This window comes from Rattus rattus, chromosome 16 (assembly GCF_011064425.1).
Source record: "Rattus rattus isolate New Zealand chromosome 16, Rrattus_CSIRO_v1, whole genome shotgun sequence".
Classification (NCBI taxonomy): domain Eukaryota; kingdom Metazoa; phylum Chordata; class Mammalia; order Rodentia; family Muridae; genus Rattus; species Rattus rattus.
This window is the reverse complement of record NC_046169.1, coordinates 16,900,439-16,917,595: the sequence shown is the minus strand read 5'-3', so window position 1 is coordinate 16,917,595 and position 17,157 is coordinate 16,900,439. Positions and strand designations below refer to the sequence as shown.

The 17,157-nt window shown below is 52.1% G+C and overlaps 1 protein-coding gene across 1 annotated transcript; it reads right to left on the bottom strand.

The window, feature by feature from the left end:
* Positions 1-9,692: 9,692 nt before the first annotated feature.
* Positions 9,693-12,725, bottom strand: Trim56 (tripartite motif containing 56). The gene is made up of 2 exons (XM_032887010.1): positions 12,524-12,725; positions 9,693-12,393 (listed from the first exon to the last, which is right to left on the bottom strand). Exon 2 carries the CDS (start codon positions 12,390-12,392, stop codon positions 10,188-10,190), a length of 2,205 nt encoding a protein of 734 aa, XP_032742901.1. The 5' UTR covers position 12,393; positions 12,524-12,725; the 3' UTR covers positions 9,693-10,187.
* Positions 12,726-17,157: the final 4,432 nt, after the last annotated feature.

Sequence of the window (17,157 nt, the reverse complement as noted above, 5' to 3'; positions counted from 1 at the left end):
CTTCTACTTCCTAGGTGCTGGGATTACAGGCACCGCCCACTAGGCAGAGCTGGGGATACGTCCCCTCCAGACAGCTCATGGAGCCATCGGACTGGTCTGGAGAGGAGAACTAAGACACTCTTCTTTCTGAATACACAAAGACGTTTTCAGAGCTGGCCCCTTAGAAAAGTGAAGCCTTGGAGCTCCCTTCTCCAGTTCCTCAAGGCAGGCAGGAAGCCCAGATCATGTCTCCAGCCCCGGAAGAGTCTCTCCATCCCCCATCTCTCTCTGTGTCTCTCTTGCTCTCTCTGGGACCCACACTCTCCCTGCAACCAGGCTTTTCACCCAGAGCTGTGGGCGCCGGGGTGGTCCCCGACACTGGTGTAGCCATGGTTTCCCCAGTGCAGAGCGAGAGAAGCGGGTTTGGAGGGAGGAGGCTCGCAGCCACATGGCCTTGGAGCACGAGCCCCTCGTGGGTCTGACCACAGAGGCAGGCTTTCCGCCTTGGGGTTTGGAGCTGGGAACTGGTTGTCCTCTCTGTAATCTTGGCTCACATGGACTGAGGCAGTCTCCTGTCGCCGCCAGGCCCCTCAGCTTGCTCCTGAGTCACGTTCCCCCGGGTTCGCCCAAGCGCCCAGGTCTGGGCTTAGTCATCGGAGAATGAATTGCAGAATTCTTCTGTAGGCTGTCACTGCAGCAGCGAGGCTGTCCCTGAGCCAGGCCATTCACAGCATTCCCTCCTAGGCTGTCATTCTTTCTCTTTGTTGGGGGTCCTGGCTGGAAGAACAAGGCAGTGGAGGGAAGGGGGGGGGGCGGGAGCCCAGAGTGGAAAACGTCTCAGAGTTATCTTCCCATATCCCCGTGACAGCCTTCTTCAAGGCCTCCAACCCCCTTTGTTCCATCTTCCTGTTTTGTGTGTGGGCGTTTCTGTGCACGTGTGAGCCGGCGTGAGGTAGCAGAAACCAGAGGGCAGCCATGGCTGTTGGGCCTCGGGCACCGTTTACTTCGTGTATTTTTGGGACGGGGTCTCTCATTGGCCTAGGACTCACAAGTAGGCTAGGCTGACTAGCCAGAGAACTCCAGAACGAGCCATATCTTTAGAGCTAGGATTGTAAGGGCATGCTATCGTGTCTCTCTTAAAAACAAATAAACAAAAACATTATTGGTTGTGTGTGTGTGTGTGTGTGTGTGTCTATGTGTGTACACCACTGCCTATGTGTGGAGGTCAGAGGACAACCCACGAGAGACACTTCTTTCCCTCCACCCCATGGGTTTCAGGCTTGGCAGCACACGTCTTTTCCTGCTGCGCCATCTTGCTGGCCCAGTGCCTGGCTTTTGGGAAGGCTCAGATCAGAAGTAGCATTTTACTATGGAAGGCTCCAGTTGTCCTGCAGAAGCAGCAGGGCTGAGAGGGGCTGGATCTCAGGCAGTCACTGTGTGGGTTACTCTGCCTCCTACAATGTCTCCAAGGCAGCTGTGGCCATCCTGGGAGTGACCACCAGGCAGCCACGCAATCTTTTTCTGCTTCCTAGGTCCTGGTGTTGAATTCTCCAGGCCCGAGAGCTCATCTGCCTCGGTTTGAGTCTGAAATGTCTCCCACAAGGCTCATGTTTTGAGATTCTATTTCTTTTCAGCCAGGTGTATGTGTGGGTTTGTGTTTGGGCATGGACACTTGCATGCAGTACCCGCAGAAGCCAAAAGAGGGAGTCAGATCCTCTGGCACTCGAGTTAAGGGAGGTTCATGAGATGCTGGAAACTCGTCGCAGGGCCTCTGCAAGAGCAGTACATGCTTTTAACTCTCACCACCTCCAAGCTCATGTTCCTGGCTTACAGTCGTCTTCTGAAGGCTGGGCTGAGGGGCGGAGTCTTGAGGAGGTGGGGCTATGTCACCAAGGGTGAGCTTTGGAAAGTCACACCTACCCCTGGCCCCAGTCTGCACTATGGAGTCTTTGTCACACACTCCTGTTGCCATGGCGAACTGAGACCCTCTGAAACTGTGAGCTGAGACGCAGTTCTCCAACCTTGTCTCTGCAGGGTTACTGTGTGTGCTGGTCTGTGTAACTATGTCTGTGTGGGGTACATATACACATGTGAGCCAGAAGTCAATGTTGGGTGTCCTCATAAATCCCCCCCTCTTACACACACACACACACACACACACACACACACACACACACACACTTTGTGTTATTTTGGGTTTATACCTGGGGCAGGGGCATACTCATGCCATGCTTGGCGTCTGAAAGCTACAGGACCGCTTGCAGGAGTCATCTTACGTTTGTACCCAGGTGGATTCCAGGGATCAAACTCAGGTCATCTGGCTTGGTGACAAGCGCACTTGTCACTACACATCTGAGGGCCCCTCATTTAACTCGAAGCTCATCGATTCAGCTAGGCTAGCTAACCAGTGAACCCCAGGGATCTGCCCTCTGCCTCCCCAGGACTGGGGGCCATCGGCACATCAGCAAGCCGGGTGGTGCTGGGGAGCTGAATTCAGTCCCTCCTGCTTCATTTGGCAAACGCTTTATTCTCTGAGCCGTTTCCCCAGGCCCTGTGAGGTACTTTCAGTCACAGCCACTGTCCTGGCCAGCTTCTTTGTCAACTTGACACAAACTCGAGTCATCTAGGAAGAGGAATGTCAGTGAGGAGCAGCCTCCATTAGATTGGCCAGAAGGGAAGCCCCGTGAGACATTTTCTTGATTGACAGTTGACGTAGCAGGGCCCAGCCTATTAAGGGTGATACGCGGATGGGCCTGCGTGGCGTTCATAAAAGAGCAATCCAGGGGCCTGGAGAAATGGCTCAGGCTGCTCTTCCAGAGGTGCTGGCTTCAATTCCCAGCTCACACAGGGGCTCACAACCATGGGGATCTGACTTCTGGCCTCTGAGGGCACTGCACACATGTGCTGCACAGACATACATGTAGGACAAATATTGACACGCATTCTAAAAAGTAAAATAGGGGTTGAGGATTTAGCTCAGTGGTAGAGCGCTTGCCTAGGAAGTGCAAGGCCCTGGGTTCGGTCCCCAGCTCCGAAAAAAAAAAAAAGAACCAAAAAAAAAAAAAAATTAAAAAGTTAAGTAAATAAATAAATAAATAAAGAAAGAAAGAAAGAAAGAAAGAAAGGACCAAACTGAGCAAGCTAGGGGGAGCAGGCCAGTAAGCTATAAGCTGAAATAAATCCTTTCTTTCCCAAACTGCTTTTGGTCATGATGTCTTTCGCACTGCCCCAGAAGGCAAGGAAGGCTAGGTACACAAAAGTAATTGATACAGGAATGGTTCCAGAGAACTTTATTAGAAACAGGAGGTACAAATATGTGACGATAAGGCTTCACAGCATAGGCACTTGGTCCCATGGCAACGGGGGAAGTGGGCGGGGCTGACCCTCAGGATCTCTCCTCGACCCACTCTTTCCTGGTCCCTAACCAGCTACAATTTCCTCTGGAGACACCTTGTGCTGTCTTCCCACGGTTCCGCCTTCTTCTGACCTTCTTCCCTGTGTATGCCCACTGTCTTCTACTTGGTCACTGAGATACCTCGCCTTGAGGTATCTTGAGGAGAGGGAGGAATGTTTGATGTCACTGCTCCACCAATGCCAGGTGTCTGAAAGTCCCTGAAGATCTAACATCCCCCCCCACCCCAGTCATTTTGATATGCTAAGTCCACAAGTCACTTGGTGGGCCGACTCTGGTACCTTCCAGCACGCCCACTTCCGGTGCTCTCTCCCTACTTCACAGATCTGCCTCTCTCCTCTGCAATCCCCCCTTAGAGGACTGTTTCCACCTTCAACTTCCTGCCAAACAGAGATGGCCAGGCCCCTGGACCCTGGCACCCGTCACTCAAACTCTGTCTAGCTCAGATCTCCATCACCACCCATTTCCTTAAACACATTTTTAAAAACTTCCCTTGGCCATCCGTACCCACAGGGATTAAGGAAATGATACTATGGAGTAATAGATTCAATCCTGGAAGAGCACGATCTTGCCCCACTTCCCCCAAATCCTATTTTCTCTAAACTATCCAAAGATAAACAGGGCCACTCTTGCCATATTGAAAATAAAATCAAACTTTCCTGAAATGTCAAGGGTAATTGGTCCTCGATCAGAGCAGCTAATTCCCAACTGGCGTAGAGAATGGCCCTGGCTCTTAGCCACAGGACCATTGGTCCCTCGTACTTCTGTGGTCACTTGTATGCTTTGCTGAGTGGCTTGTTTGTGTAACTTCTGGAAAGTAATACAAATACTGAATGTAAACAAACTGAGTTCAGCATCTCCCTTCATCTTCCAAGGTCCCCAGAGAAGCCTTTGGTTCTGTCTCTGAAGCATTTGTGGGATTCTCTCTCAGAACCAGGAGACTCCTCCCTCTTTCCGGTGGCAGGCTGGGCAGCCCCTCACTGGGGGATTCTAGGCAAGCCCTCTATGCCCAACCAGCCCAACCCTCTTTTATTTCTTTCTTTCTTTTTTTTTTTTTTTTTTTTTTTTTGGAGCTGGGGACCGAACCAGGGCCTTGGCGCTTGCTAGGCAAGCGCTCTACCACTGAGCTAAATCCCCTCAAACCCTATTTCTTTTAAAATATGGTCTCGCTAAGTTGTGAAGGAAGGTCTTGAATCTACTATTCTTCTGCCTCAGTCTCCCAACATGCTGGGGCAGCAGCCTGCATTACAAGGCCTGGCTTCATTTCTGAAGCTCTCTCTCACTGAATCACCCCCCCATCCCCACCCCCACACCATCTGGGTTCCCCTGCACCTCTGTGTCTCTGCTGCTACACAAAAAAAACGCCTGCCCAGGAGCCCCTACAGTCTTGTCCCTTACTCCTCCCTTTCCTAAAAGAAGCGGGACATCCCAATCTTCTCTCTGCTTTTGAAGTCTATCTTAGGAGGCACAACAGTGCCCCCTGCTGGAGACTTCCCGCCAGCCACGATTACTGCAGTTTGGATGGCTTAAGGTTGTGGCATACTGAGGTTAGGAAACCTTTGGTGTCAGAGCGCTGTTTGATCTCTCTACACATTAAGTCACTTCACAGACGTTTAATGAGCAGCTACCTGTGCAGATCTAGAGCGACAACACACACGCCGTCTGGCCCTTTATACAACTGCTCTGACCCCACCGGGTTCTGTATTCCCACTACTTGGTCTGGATTGGTCAGGAGACTCAAGACTTAACGAATGCTGGGAACTTCATAGCCATCCCTTCACCTGTGGAGACCACCCGGTCTCAAAATAGCAATCCTCCTGCCTCACCCTATGTGCTAGAGTGACCAGTGTGCACTAACCGCATCTGGCCGGCTAGTTAGTTATTCTTAAGTATTATTTATAGAAGTATGTTTTTCTTGAAGTATTCAAGCATATAATACTAACTGAAGTAGAAGTGCACAGATGTGAGTATCAGCCCAAATAACTCAAAGAAAAAAAAAGACTTAACCTCAGAAATAAATCACTATTTACAGATGAGGAGTCCATTGTCTGCCTGGCAGTTATTCAGACACAGTCCCACTGGTCGCTGACATGACGCAGTCAGAATCCAATCAATCGAGCTCTCTCCTTCCCTGTGCGTGCGCGCCGGCACAAGGTCTAGAGGACACCGAGAATCCTTTGCTGTCACAGGGTCTGTCGCTGGACCCGCAAGCCTGCCAGGAAACAGGTCTGACTCTGTCCCCCACCCTTATAAGTTCTGCTACCTGGGGCCACACCTGGCTTTGTATATGGGCACTGGGGACTTGAACTCACATCCTTGAAGAATGGAGAGCAAGCATCCTTACCCACTGAGCTATCTCCCCAGCCCCGTGCTTTCCCTTCCCTCTCTTATGACTGCGTCCCACACAATTTCTTCCAAATGCTTGTCATAGCTGTGAGCCGCTAAAGCTCATTCTTCTATCACACCACAGTCTACTCAGCCGTTGCCCCACCACGGAGCGGTTTCCAGTTAATGAAGCAGCTATAAAGGTCTCTCTGCCAATATTTTTTTGCTACCGAATTATTTTCCCAGAATGTATTCCCCAAAGGGGGATAACATCCCCACCCCCACCCCACCCCAATGCCAGAGACTGAGCCACTCACTGGCCCTCTAATCCTTAGCCCCTGTTGGATTCTAGGCAGGCTGAGATTAACATAGTTTTACAATCACACACACCCCCCAAAAAAAAATTGTGGCAAATATTGCCAAATGACTCCCTGGGAGGCATTATTTTATAGTGCCAGGAATCTACATGTTTCTTCAGAACACATTTTTATCTTTGGCATATGCCAGCGGTTTTATTTGGTGAATTCTTTTTCGTTTTACAAGTCGTTGCTCGTAGATGCCTCCCCTGGGTACATAAACTATTTTGTTCTTTGTCCAGCTAGGCATCTCTTTTTGCCAGAATGCCAGCATTTCAGCTTTTCCTTATCAAATCAGAATTCTCTGCTGTTTGTAATCCCACGGGCTCTCGCGTCTTCTTTACGCTTCTCCGTGTATATATTTTGATCTCTACTTATCCATTTTGGATTTTTTGTTTGTTTGTTTGTTTGCTCTTTTTAAGAGTGCTTTTTTTTTTTTAAGAGCCAAAGTCTTGTGTAGCCTAGGCTGGTTTTGAATTTGCTTTGTAGCCAAGGATAACCATGAGCTTCTGAGTCTCCCACCTCCACCCGACTGCCGGAACTGCAGGTGTGTGATATACCTGATTTCATTCAGTGCTGTGGCTCAAACCCAGGGACTGGGTATGCCAGGCAAGCACTGTGCCAACTGCCAGCCACAGCCCTTCCTGCTTTTTATTTTGGGGGGAGGTCTCACTATGGAGCCTAGGCTGGCCTTGAACTCACAATTTTTTTTTTTTTTTTTTTTTTTCCGGGGCTGGGGACCGAACCCAGGACCTTGCGCTTCCTAGGCAAGCGCTCTACCACTGAGCCAAATCCCCAACCCCCTTGAACTCACAATTTTACCACACCTCCTGAGTCCTGGGATTACAACCAGGCTTGCACCCCCATAGCCAGCCTTTAGTAATTGGTGATTCCCTGCACTGGTTTCTACAAACAGACGACCCTTCTCTATCCTTAAACTTCCATCTAGACTTTGTCCCAAAGACCCCTGGATTCCCCTACACACTGAATCATCACGATCCCTATTTTTTTTTTTTCTTTTTTTCGGAGCTGGGGACGGAACCCAGGGCCTTGCGCTTGCTAGGCAAGCGCTCTACCACTGAGCTAAATCCCCAACCCCACGATCCCTATCTTAAGTCTCTCTTCAGCCTCGTTTTTTCACAGCCCCTGGCTAAACACACTCTCGGCAGCCACCTCTACTATCTCCATCCAAAGACGCCACCACAGATTCAAAGCGCTGAGGTGACAGTGGCTCGCTTCCAACTGTATCCGCCTCCACAGTTTTATGTCTCCACCTATCTTAGGTTCCCCCCCACCCCACCCTGTCCGCCACTGCTGGCTTCCCAAATTCTGCTTGGCACTCCAATCCCATGCTGGCCTTTTGGCTTCAGCACCTCGTCACACCTCTCCCATCACAGACGAAATCACTTCACGTCATTCACATAAAGACTAACATTTCCGAAAAGGGATTTTGCCGAGAAAGCTAACAAAAAGCATAAACAAGATCCTAGGAAACACGTAGAAAGCATAAGAAAGTATTATAGAGATTTCATGCCCTGTTTAAATGTCACATCCTATTTAAAAGTTAAATCCTATTTAACTTCAGATTGCCTAAACTGTCTGTTTAGTGGTTTTATTTTGCCTCTAGGATTATATATTAAAGATACCCACTTTTTGCGTATTAAATCTACCACTCTGCATCCAACCATCACTACTGCCTCCCTGCTTGCCCCATATGGCTTTTAAAGATATATGGTGTTTTTCTTACTCTAGAGCCAAGGAAACATGACTAAGTTTTTACAGACCTTGAAACACGGTGACACTGGACCTCCCTAATCTCTGCCTCCCAGGCCGCGCCCACCTGGGCAGGCGCAGAGATGGTGGGAGGAGGAGCCAGCAGCTCAGGGTGGGGGAGTCAACTTGTGCCTTAGAAGGTGGGGTGAGGTGTCAGTTGGCGGCCCTTGGTCCCCCAGCTTTACCTGAATGACGTGGTTACTGGCTAGCGGCATCAGGCGAGCTGGAATTCACCATCTTCCTTGGTGTGGGCACCTGGGATCTTGCAGTTGATGGTGGGGGAAGGGCTGGAGTGTGTGTAGATCTTGTGGTATTGTCCTTGCCAGACACCCACTCAACATTGTCCACGCCCTCACTGAAGTCAAGCCCAAACACTGCCATTGAGACCTCCACCCTTCATAGGCTGCAAGGGTGGCAGGGAGTCAGTCCTTCAGACCCCTACGTCTGCACATTGTTCACAATGTCCCACATCTCTGACTTCAAGGCCTGAGACTTGCTGATATCCGAGGTCTGTAAGAATTCCTGCATTTCCCGCAAGCCCAGGACGTAACCAGGAAGGACCTGATGTTCCTTTGCCATATTCTGACGTATCCTGTTCACCGACTCGTCTTACCCTGTCTCCTACAGACAGTGGACATCTCCTTTGTGATGGGACCCTGGCCAGGCTGCTACCCCTCAGGTCACTGAGTTTCCTGAGGGGGTCCTTCAGGGAAGACTGGTATCTTTGATAAGATTCTGCTCTTCTGTCTCCAAGAACTTCTGTTTGTCCAGTTAGAACCAGTTGATGTAGCCTTTGACCACCTTGGAGTGTCGATGGGCTTCACCAGCAGCCATAAGCACCCCTCCCCCACCAGCTGCTGCGTCTGCAGCTGGCGAGCCTTATTCAGCACCGCCCAGATCTCATCCTCATGGCTTCTGAGAGCTTCATTGCCTTCCGAGAACTTGGGAGATGTCTGGTTTGTGGGCAATAAGGACAGGATGGTGTGGTCCATGTACTTGGTGAAGAACTTAGGAATGGTCGCAGAATCACGGCCTCCGTGAGTCAGCCCTCCTCTCTGGACACCCCTCAGCCACCATCAGGAAGAGTTAGGATCTATCTTAACGGTGGGCATCTTTGCTGATCCACTTGAATATGCAGTCAGAGATGGGGCTTCTGTGGGACAGACTGGTGCTCGAGAGTTGCAAGAGAGACCAGTTTTTTTACAGTCTCTGCATGTAGCCCAGGCTAGGCTCAAACATGATTCTCCTGCCTCAGCATCTGGATTTAGTTCTTTTTTTTTTTTTTCCGGAGCTGGGGACCGAACCCAGGGCCTTGCGCTTCCTAGGCAAGCACTCTACCGCTGAGCTAAATCCCCAACCCCCTGCATCTGGATTTAAACTCACACCTATGGCCTTTGCTTGTGCCTGCACTCCTGGCTTCTTGAAACCCACCCCATGCTTCACCGAGGAAGTTTCTACTCCCTGATGGATTGGCAGAACATCGCAGTTATTGCTGTTCTGAGATCTCTAGCCTCTTCTGACTCCATATTCCCCTGTGAGAACGGCCAGTTCTCATCCTCTTTCCAGTATGCCTAACATACCCTGACTGACATGTACTGGGTCTTCCTTTGCTTAGAGGATGACTTACGTCACCTCCATAGGACTCTAGTTCCCCTGCTCCAAGGTTTTGTTTTGTTTTGTTTCTAGGAAGGAAGATATGCCTGGGAATTGACCTCAGGACTTCCTGCAGACCAGACAAGTCTTCTAAGACCAAGCCACGCCCCCAGCCCCTCCCTGGGGGATTCTAGGCAGGGGCTCTACCACTGAGCCACACCCCCAGCCCCTCACTGGGGGATTCTAGGCAGGGGCTCTACCACTGAGCCACGCCCCCAGCCCCTCACTGGGGGATTCTAGGCAGGGGCTCTACCACTGAGCCACATCTCCACCCTCATTGGTGGATTCTAGACAGGCCCTCTACAGCTAGCAGGGCCCCGACTCCTCAGTGGTAGGAGCTAGGCAGGCGCTCTACAGAGGAGCCAGGCCCGCATCCCAGGAATGGTTGTGAAGAATACAAATCAAGAATCGGGCTTTAGATTGAAGACACCTAAATCATAGCAGCAGCCACAGGTGCAGGGAGCACTGGCAAGCAAGCGGTTTGCTGACTCCCGGCACCTCTGTGTGCTCAGAGCTATCACGCCGCCGCCAGCATCACTCAGTATCTTCTATCCCCGCATAGCAAAAGGAGCAAGCGTTTTTCTGGTTGGGAAAATGCCCTTGGCCACCTCATTCTACAAGTGGCTCTGATTCTATTATGCCCTCCCCCCTCCCTTCCCACCTGCCCTCCACCCCAGCCGTAAGCCCCTTTAACTGTCAGGAAACCTGACCCTAAAGACATGGATGGTCCCATTACTAAGTGACACCACCAAGTATTTGCCATCTACCATGGTGGTTACCCGGGGCTTTTCCAAGCCGTGGTATGCTGTTAGGAAGTCACCCAGAAGTGACCCCTTGGGATCCAGGATCACCACCTTATTCACCTCTCGAAGGGTCAGAAATATGTAGCCCTTCTTATCCACAGACACAGAACCTGGCTGGCAGCCATGGAGCCCAGGGCCTTTGTATTCCCAGATCACCTGACCTAGCCCATCACAGAAAACCACGCTGTTCTGCTGCCAATCTGACCCTACGAAATTGCCCTGGGGGCTGGTGGTCAGGAACACGAGCGCCCTCTGGCCTCGGCTAGCCTTGCCTCCAGGGATAAACCGGGTAGCCAGGCTGCCTTCTTTCTTGTATACCTCCACGTGGCCTGCCACACTGACAGCCACCCGGTCTCCACACGGCATCGCGGCCACGGCGTGGCTGGACTGGGCGAGGCTCAGGGACCTGCGCCACTGAACTTCCCCCTCAGGACTGACGAGATAGAGCTTTGCGTTGGCCGAGAAAGCCACGGCATTCTGCAGGGCAGCCACGCTGCACGGGGAACAGCCCTCGGGGACCGGCACTGTGCCCTTGTAGTCGCCATTGAGGGAGAAGCGTTTCAAGACCCTGTTCTGCTCATCGGCCACCAAGATCTCCTGGGGGCCGTAGGGACAGAGCCCAGTGATTCGTGGGGAGCGCTTGTCCCCAGGCATCCTCGTGGGGAAACTCCAGGAGAACACAGGCCGAGGGAGGGGGCCCGAACCTTCCAGGTTTGGCCTCAGGATGGGGCTGGGCTCCCGAGAGACAGACTTGCCCCTGCCTTTGCACTTTTTCTTCTTGTTAGGTCTGTTACCCCTTTCGATTAGGACCTCGTCATCTTCTGGGGGGTTCTGGGCTTTGCCTTCCTTGGGAATCAGGGGCTGGGCTCCGCCCTGCTTCCCTGTCTTGGTTCTGTCATCCCCTTGGCTTTGAGCTTCATCTCCACCTTGGGTGCCAGCTCCAACCTTCCCACCGTCCTTCTGGGATTGCCTTGGCTCCTCAAAGGAGAGTCGGAGCAAGTGGCAGTTCTTGTCCTCGAGCCCAGGGTGGAGTTCCAGCTGGGGCAGCACGCAGCGGGTGGGCCCAGATGTCCAGGGAGTGACTTGAAGCTGGCGCAGGCGCTGTGTGATCGCTCCCTCCAGCGAAAGGATCTCCGCCTCCAGACCCAGGCTGAGCACCCGACGGGCAAAAGCAGCAGCCGCCTTGGCCACCTGCTCCTGGCTCTCTATCTTGGTCAGCCTCTCCCTCGTAGCCTCCTCAGCAGCCTCCACGAGGGCCCGGAGTTGTCCCAACACCTCCTGCTTCTGGGCCAGCAGGGATTTGAGGATTCGTTCGGCCGCCTCCTCCACCTGAGTCCCCACACTGGCTGCCTGCTCTCGGAGCAAGGCCAGTGCTTCCTTTTCTGCCACCCGAGTGGCTTCTAGCTCCAGCAGATTACTGTCCACACCCGCCAATAACTCCTCAAGGCCTGGCTTCCTGGAACGCACTGCTTCCGCCAGGGGCAGGCAGGGGTGATCAATATGGGGACCCAGGCGGCAGTCCTTGCAGAGCAACTGAGAACAAGGCTGACACAGGAAGCAGAGGGTTTCCCCGGGGTGCTGGGGACACTGGGATGCCTGGCGCTCTCGAGCTTCTTCATCGTACCACCCGGCTCGATAACCCACCAGGTCGACTACGCGGTGCTTGTGGGTCTGTCGGGAGCAGCGGTGCCCGTCAGCACAGGCCTGGCATAAGTCATCTGCACAGTCCAGGCACCTGGCTGTCGCGGGTCCCCCCGAGCTCTTGCCCCCCACCAGAGGGCACAGAGCGCAGGTTGGCTTCCCGGAATGGCTGTCCCCGGCAGCTCTGGCCTTGACAAGATCCAAGAGCCCATTGACAAAGAAGTTGGTCTTGAAGGCGGCCACACCTTCCGGGGGGACAGGCACAGTCTCCCGACACTCGGGGCAGCGGACCTGGCCACCGATGTCCAGTTGGGCCAGACAGTCCTGGCAGTAGGTATGCAGACATGGCAGAGTCTTGGGCGTGTGTAACTGCTCCAGGCAGATTTTACAGGCTAGGAAATCGCTGCTCAGTGTCTCCAGCAGGGTTGGGGAAGAGACTTTGGAGGTCATACTGTAAGGGAAGGGGCAGAGGTCAGAGGTCACCGGGCCATGCCCCTAGCTTGTTTCTTCCCCTCTCCCGCTCCCCACAAACACACTTCACCCCGGTCCCTCCCCCCCCATTTCCTGGTGTCCACACTCGCCTGGATGTCTGGTAAGTTCTGGCTTGCGTTGTGAGAGGCACTGGGTGCTAAGGGAAGGCCTTCTTTTTCCCAGTTTGTCTCCTTCACTCACCGATCATAAACACGCGAACACGGTAGGAAGTGCTGAGCCTATGGGGAAAATGAGACCAGGGAGCCCCCAGGCCTCAGAGATGGAGCAATCTAATTAGTAACATACCAGGGTGGGCCAAAGGTAGGTATAGCCCAGGCCCTTCCGGGCTCATGTAGCCCAGGCCGGCTTCAAACTTGCCAAGTAGCCCAGGATGACCTCGACTCTCTGAACTTCCTGCCTCTGCTCCCGGAGGCCTGGGATTACAGGTGTGTGACAGGACACCCAGTTTATGTAGCACTGGGGAAGGAACCTGGAGTTTCTTGCATGCTAGGCAAGTTCTCTACCAAGCCAGCCACACCCCTAGGGTCTAGGTCCAAGCGTGTGATTCTCCTGCCTCAGTTTCCCGAGTGCTCACATTACAGGCAAGCTCCACCACGTTCATCTGGGTCATGGGGTCCTGTTATGAGTGGGTACTGGGGCTCAAAGGGGCAGCCAGGAAGGACACCTAGGTCAGGTGCATGACAGCACCCTGCTTTTCCATGTCGGACGGTGTCCCGCAGTCTTTTGTCTGTCCATCTGTCTGAGAAGGTGTCCTGGGAAGGAGGGGAGCCTACTTCCTGCCCCAACTAGTTTTGAAAGTAATCACTGATCAGGATGAAGGCTGGGGTGGGGGGGCTCATTTCCTTCCTTTTGCTAGACTTCGGGGTCATGAAGATCTGGCCTGACTGACTCCTGGAGCCCTCTGATTTTAACATTCCCTACCAAATGCATTCTGGAATTGTTTGGAGGAAAGGTACTATAAGTCCCCAGCACTGTGGCGACTTAATAAAGAGAGTTGGTGGAATCCTAGCACTCAGGAGCCTGACACGGGCTAGCCTGGGTTACAAAGTGAGCTTCAGGGCAGCCTGGGGCTACAACTGTGAGTTCTGGCTGAGCCTGCCCTACAGAGAGACTTATGTTTTAAAAAGGGAGAGAGGGGGTTGGAGAGAGAGAGAGAGAGAGAGAGAGAGAGAGAGAGAGAGAGAGAGAGAGAGAGAGAGAGAGATTGATTTACTTTTCCCCCAGTGTAGGGAGAGAAAACTCGGAGTGGGGGTGGGGGTGCGGCTGCTTACACTCAGGGAGTGTAGGATTCTGGACGCAAGGTGGGAGGTTGAGGGATAGGCCTGGCTCCAAGCTTGTCCTCTTAAGCTTTCCAGGTCCCCTCTGCCCTCTCTCCCCTCCCTTCCTTTCCCTCTCCCGGGCTTTCTCACTTCCCTCCCCTTTCCTCTCTCCCCTCCCCCAAGCCTCGTCTTTCTGGGTCCTGGCTCTTACCCCTACCCGCCTCCCCCGGCTTCCCTTACCCAGCCACAGCAGATCTTGGATTCTCCCAGAGGGACCCGGGGAGCCCCGAAAACCCGCTGCCGCTGCCTCCGGCAGTTGGCTACCTGCAAGAGAAACAAAACTGAAAGTAATCGTACTGTGGTGGTGTGTAACTTCCGTCCCCGGCCCGGGACAGCTACTCTGGGGCGCAAGCCCCGCCTTCCTCCCCACCCCACCCTGGAACCCTCCCTCCCCTCTGGCCCCGGCTGTAAGGCCAGACCGGCCTCCAGCAGGAAAGTCTGGGGGCCACAGGGCAGGGCGTCAGTGTATTCACTGTGTTGCAAACAAGACAAGAATCTGTTCTCTGAGCATGTTTATCGGGTCAGGGTGTTTATGTGTGGCAAGGAATGACAGGTGGGTGATTGGCCAGTGGGCGAGGCTCCTGGAGGATCCTTTGCTAACCGTTGAAGCTGTGAGCCCCAGATAAGAACATCTCGTCTAGGGGTTAGCTCAGTCTTCCTGGAGGAGGCTCTATCTAGAGAGGTGTTTGAGGAGGTCTCACAGCTTTGCGGGTTTTCCCGGAACGAGAACTTTCTGAGAGCAACAGGTGTGTGGGGGACGGAGGAAGGAGATCTGAGATCCTCAGTCTGGGGTGGTGGGGTACAGCTGTAATTCCTGCGCTGGGGAGCTAGAGGAAGACCAGAGAGGTTCCATGCTAGCTAGCCTCAGATACTTAGCGAGTTTAAGGCCCGTGGGAGCTACTGAATCCCGTCTGACAAAAAGAATCGCAGGGGACGTTGTGAACTGTGGCAGACAGGACGTGGTAAAGGGAGGAACTGACTACATTGTTGGGTGCCACAGACTAGGTCGTCAATCAAAATAAGGACAGGAAGCCATTCAGGTGCTGCCTGACTTAACATGGTTCCCCTTGGCAATCTGTCTACCTCTCTTTTTTTTTTTTCTCTCCCAAGTTTCTGCAACATGATGGCGTAAAAGCGATACATTAAGTAAAAACTGTTTTTGGCCCTTATGTGTTTATTGAGACAAAGTCTCCTTATGCAGCTTAGGGTAGCTTCAAATTCAAGATCCTTCTGTCGCAGCCTCCTGAGTGTTGGTGTTACAGGTGCGTGCCACCACCCACATCTTTTGAATTTTTTGGCCTAGGAAAAAAAAATTACTACTCTAAGGGGAAGGCCTGAAGAAGCCAGACAGCATAGAAAGACAAGGTCACATGGGGGCGGATTCATCCCATATGCTCACACTGGTAGAAGGCTTGCCTGGCATGCACAAAGCCCTGGATTCCACCCACAACACCTAATAAACTAAATGTAACCCCAGCACTTGGGAGGCAGTGGCTGGAAGATCAGGAGTTCGAGGTCATCCTCAATATATAGCAAGTTCCAGCCAGTCTGAGATACATGAGACCCTGTCTCAAACAAACAAACAAAAGGATGTGGACTTCGGAGCACCGGACAGCAAGAGCCCCTCACTCAGACCTGGTTAAAGTCTCTTGCCAACTGAAAAGCAAAGGATTCCAGCAGAGTTAAAACCTTTGCTGTGAAGGTTGCCAGCTTGAGGTATTTCAAATGACAGCACTAAAATAGCTGTGAGGCAATAGGGCTCAGCGAATAAAGGGGCTTGCCACCAAACCTGAGGATCCCGGAGTTCAATTCCCACAACTCCCATAGCTGTTCTCTGACCTCCACGCCTAGCCCATGGGACTTGTGTGCCCACACACATTAATAATCAAGTTAAACTTTTAAAACACGTTAAGGTAGCAATGAAGGGGGCTTGAGGCTTAAAAAAAAAAACAGGATCCAGTACATCCTGCTCTCCCAGTCTGCCTGTGATTTTCAGGGGGCCAGAGAAGACCCTTGTATTGTAAACTGGCTTAATCCCTTGTGCGAGTCTTGTGAGCCATAGCTTTACCTTGTCAGTTTGTCTACCCCAGCACCCCCTTTCCAGGCAACCCAGCAGTTCCATTTACTGATAAAGGGTGAAGATATAGAAAGGGTGTCCCTAAGAAGGCCCCTTGGGCCCCCCTTGGGTGGATCTGGGGACGCTGCTCAGAGAGGAACACACCTGAACAGGAGTTCTTATCAGACTCGCTGCCCTCGCCCCTTCTTTTTTTTTCTAGGCAGGGTTTTCTATGTAGCCCTGGCTGTTCTGGAACTCGCTCTGTAGACCAGGCTGGCCTGAAACTCCCAGAGCTCCACCTGCTTCTGCCTCCCAAGCGCTGGGATTAAAGGTGCAAGCCACCACCTCCTGACTTCTAGCTTTTTCTTTTTCTTTTTCTTTTTTTTTTTTTTTGTTTTTTTGTTTTTTTTTCCGGAGCTGGGGACCGAACCCAGGGCCTTGCGCTTCCTAGGCAAGCGCTCTACCGCTGAGCTAAATCCCCAGCTCCTTTCTTTTTCTTTTAAGATTTATTCATTTATTATATATAAGTACACTGTAGCTGTCTTCAGACACACCAGAAGAGGGCATCAGATCTCTTTACAGATGGTTGTGAGCCACCATGTGGTTGCTGGGAATTGAACTCATGACCTCTGGAAGAGCAGTCGGGTGCTCTTAAGCGCTGAGCCATCTCTCCAGCCCCCTAGCTTTTTCTTTTCTGTTCTTTCCTTTCCTTCTTTATCTCCTTCTCCTTCCCTCCTTTCCCTCTCCCTTCCCTCCTCCCTCTTCTCCCCTCGCCCTCTTACCTTTCTCATTCCTGTCCTTCCCTGACAGTCTTTACATAGCCCAGGCCAACATGCAATTCAGTTTATTATCCAGGCTTGAGCTCGGAAGCCTCCTGCTTCAGACTCCCAAGGCTCTGTCATTACAGTCAGGCAACACCATCTGGGCTTAATTCGGGTTCAATTTGCCCTTACTTTTAGTTTCTTGAGTTGAGAGCTCAAGAAACTAAAAAGCTCAAGGTAATGGGCTTCAGAGGACAACTTACAGAAGTCTCCTATGGGTTTCTCTCCTTCCACCACATGGGTCCCAGGAATCGAACTCAGGTCTCCAGGCTTGGTGGCAAGCCCCTTAATCCACTGAGCCATCTCATCCTCCCTCTTTGTTCTTTTCTGAAATAAACTTTTGACCCGGAAGCCTTACTCTTTCTTCCTGCAATCTGTGCTGGTTAAGTGTTCATGCTCTAGATCTCTAAGGACAGAATTTTTAAAAAAAAATTAGCAAAAAACACCATTTACTGGTTTATGCTTTTTTGAGACAGGCTCTCCAGGAGCCCAGGCTGACCTCAAATTCACTGTATAGCAGAGGTTGG

Bases quoted from the DNA above. Each gene is read 5' to 3' on its own strand.
- Trim56 (XM_032887010.1), bottom strand. From the start codon at position 12,392: ATGACCTCCAAAGTCTCTTCCCCAACCCTGCTGGAGACACTGAGCAGC.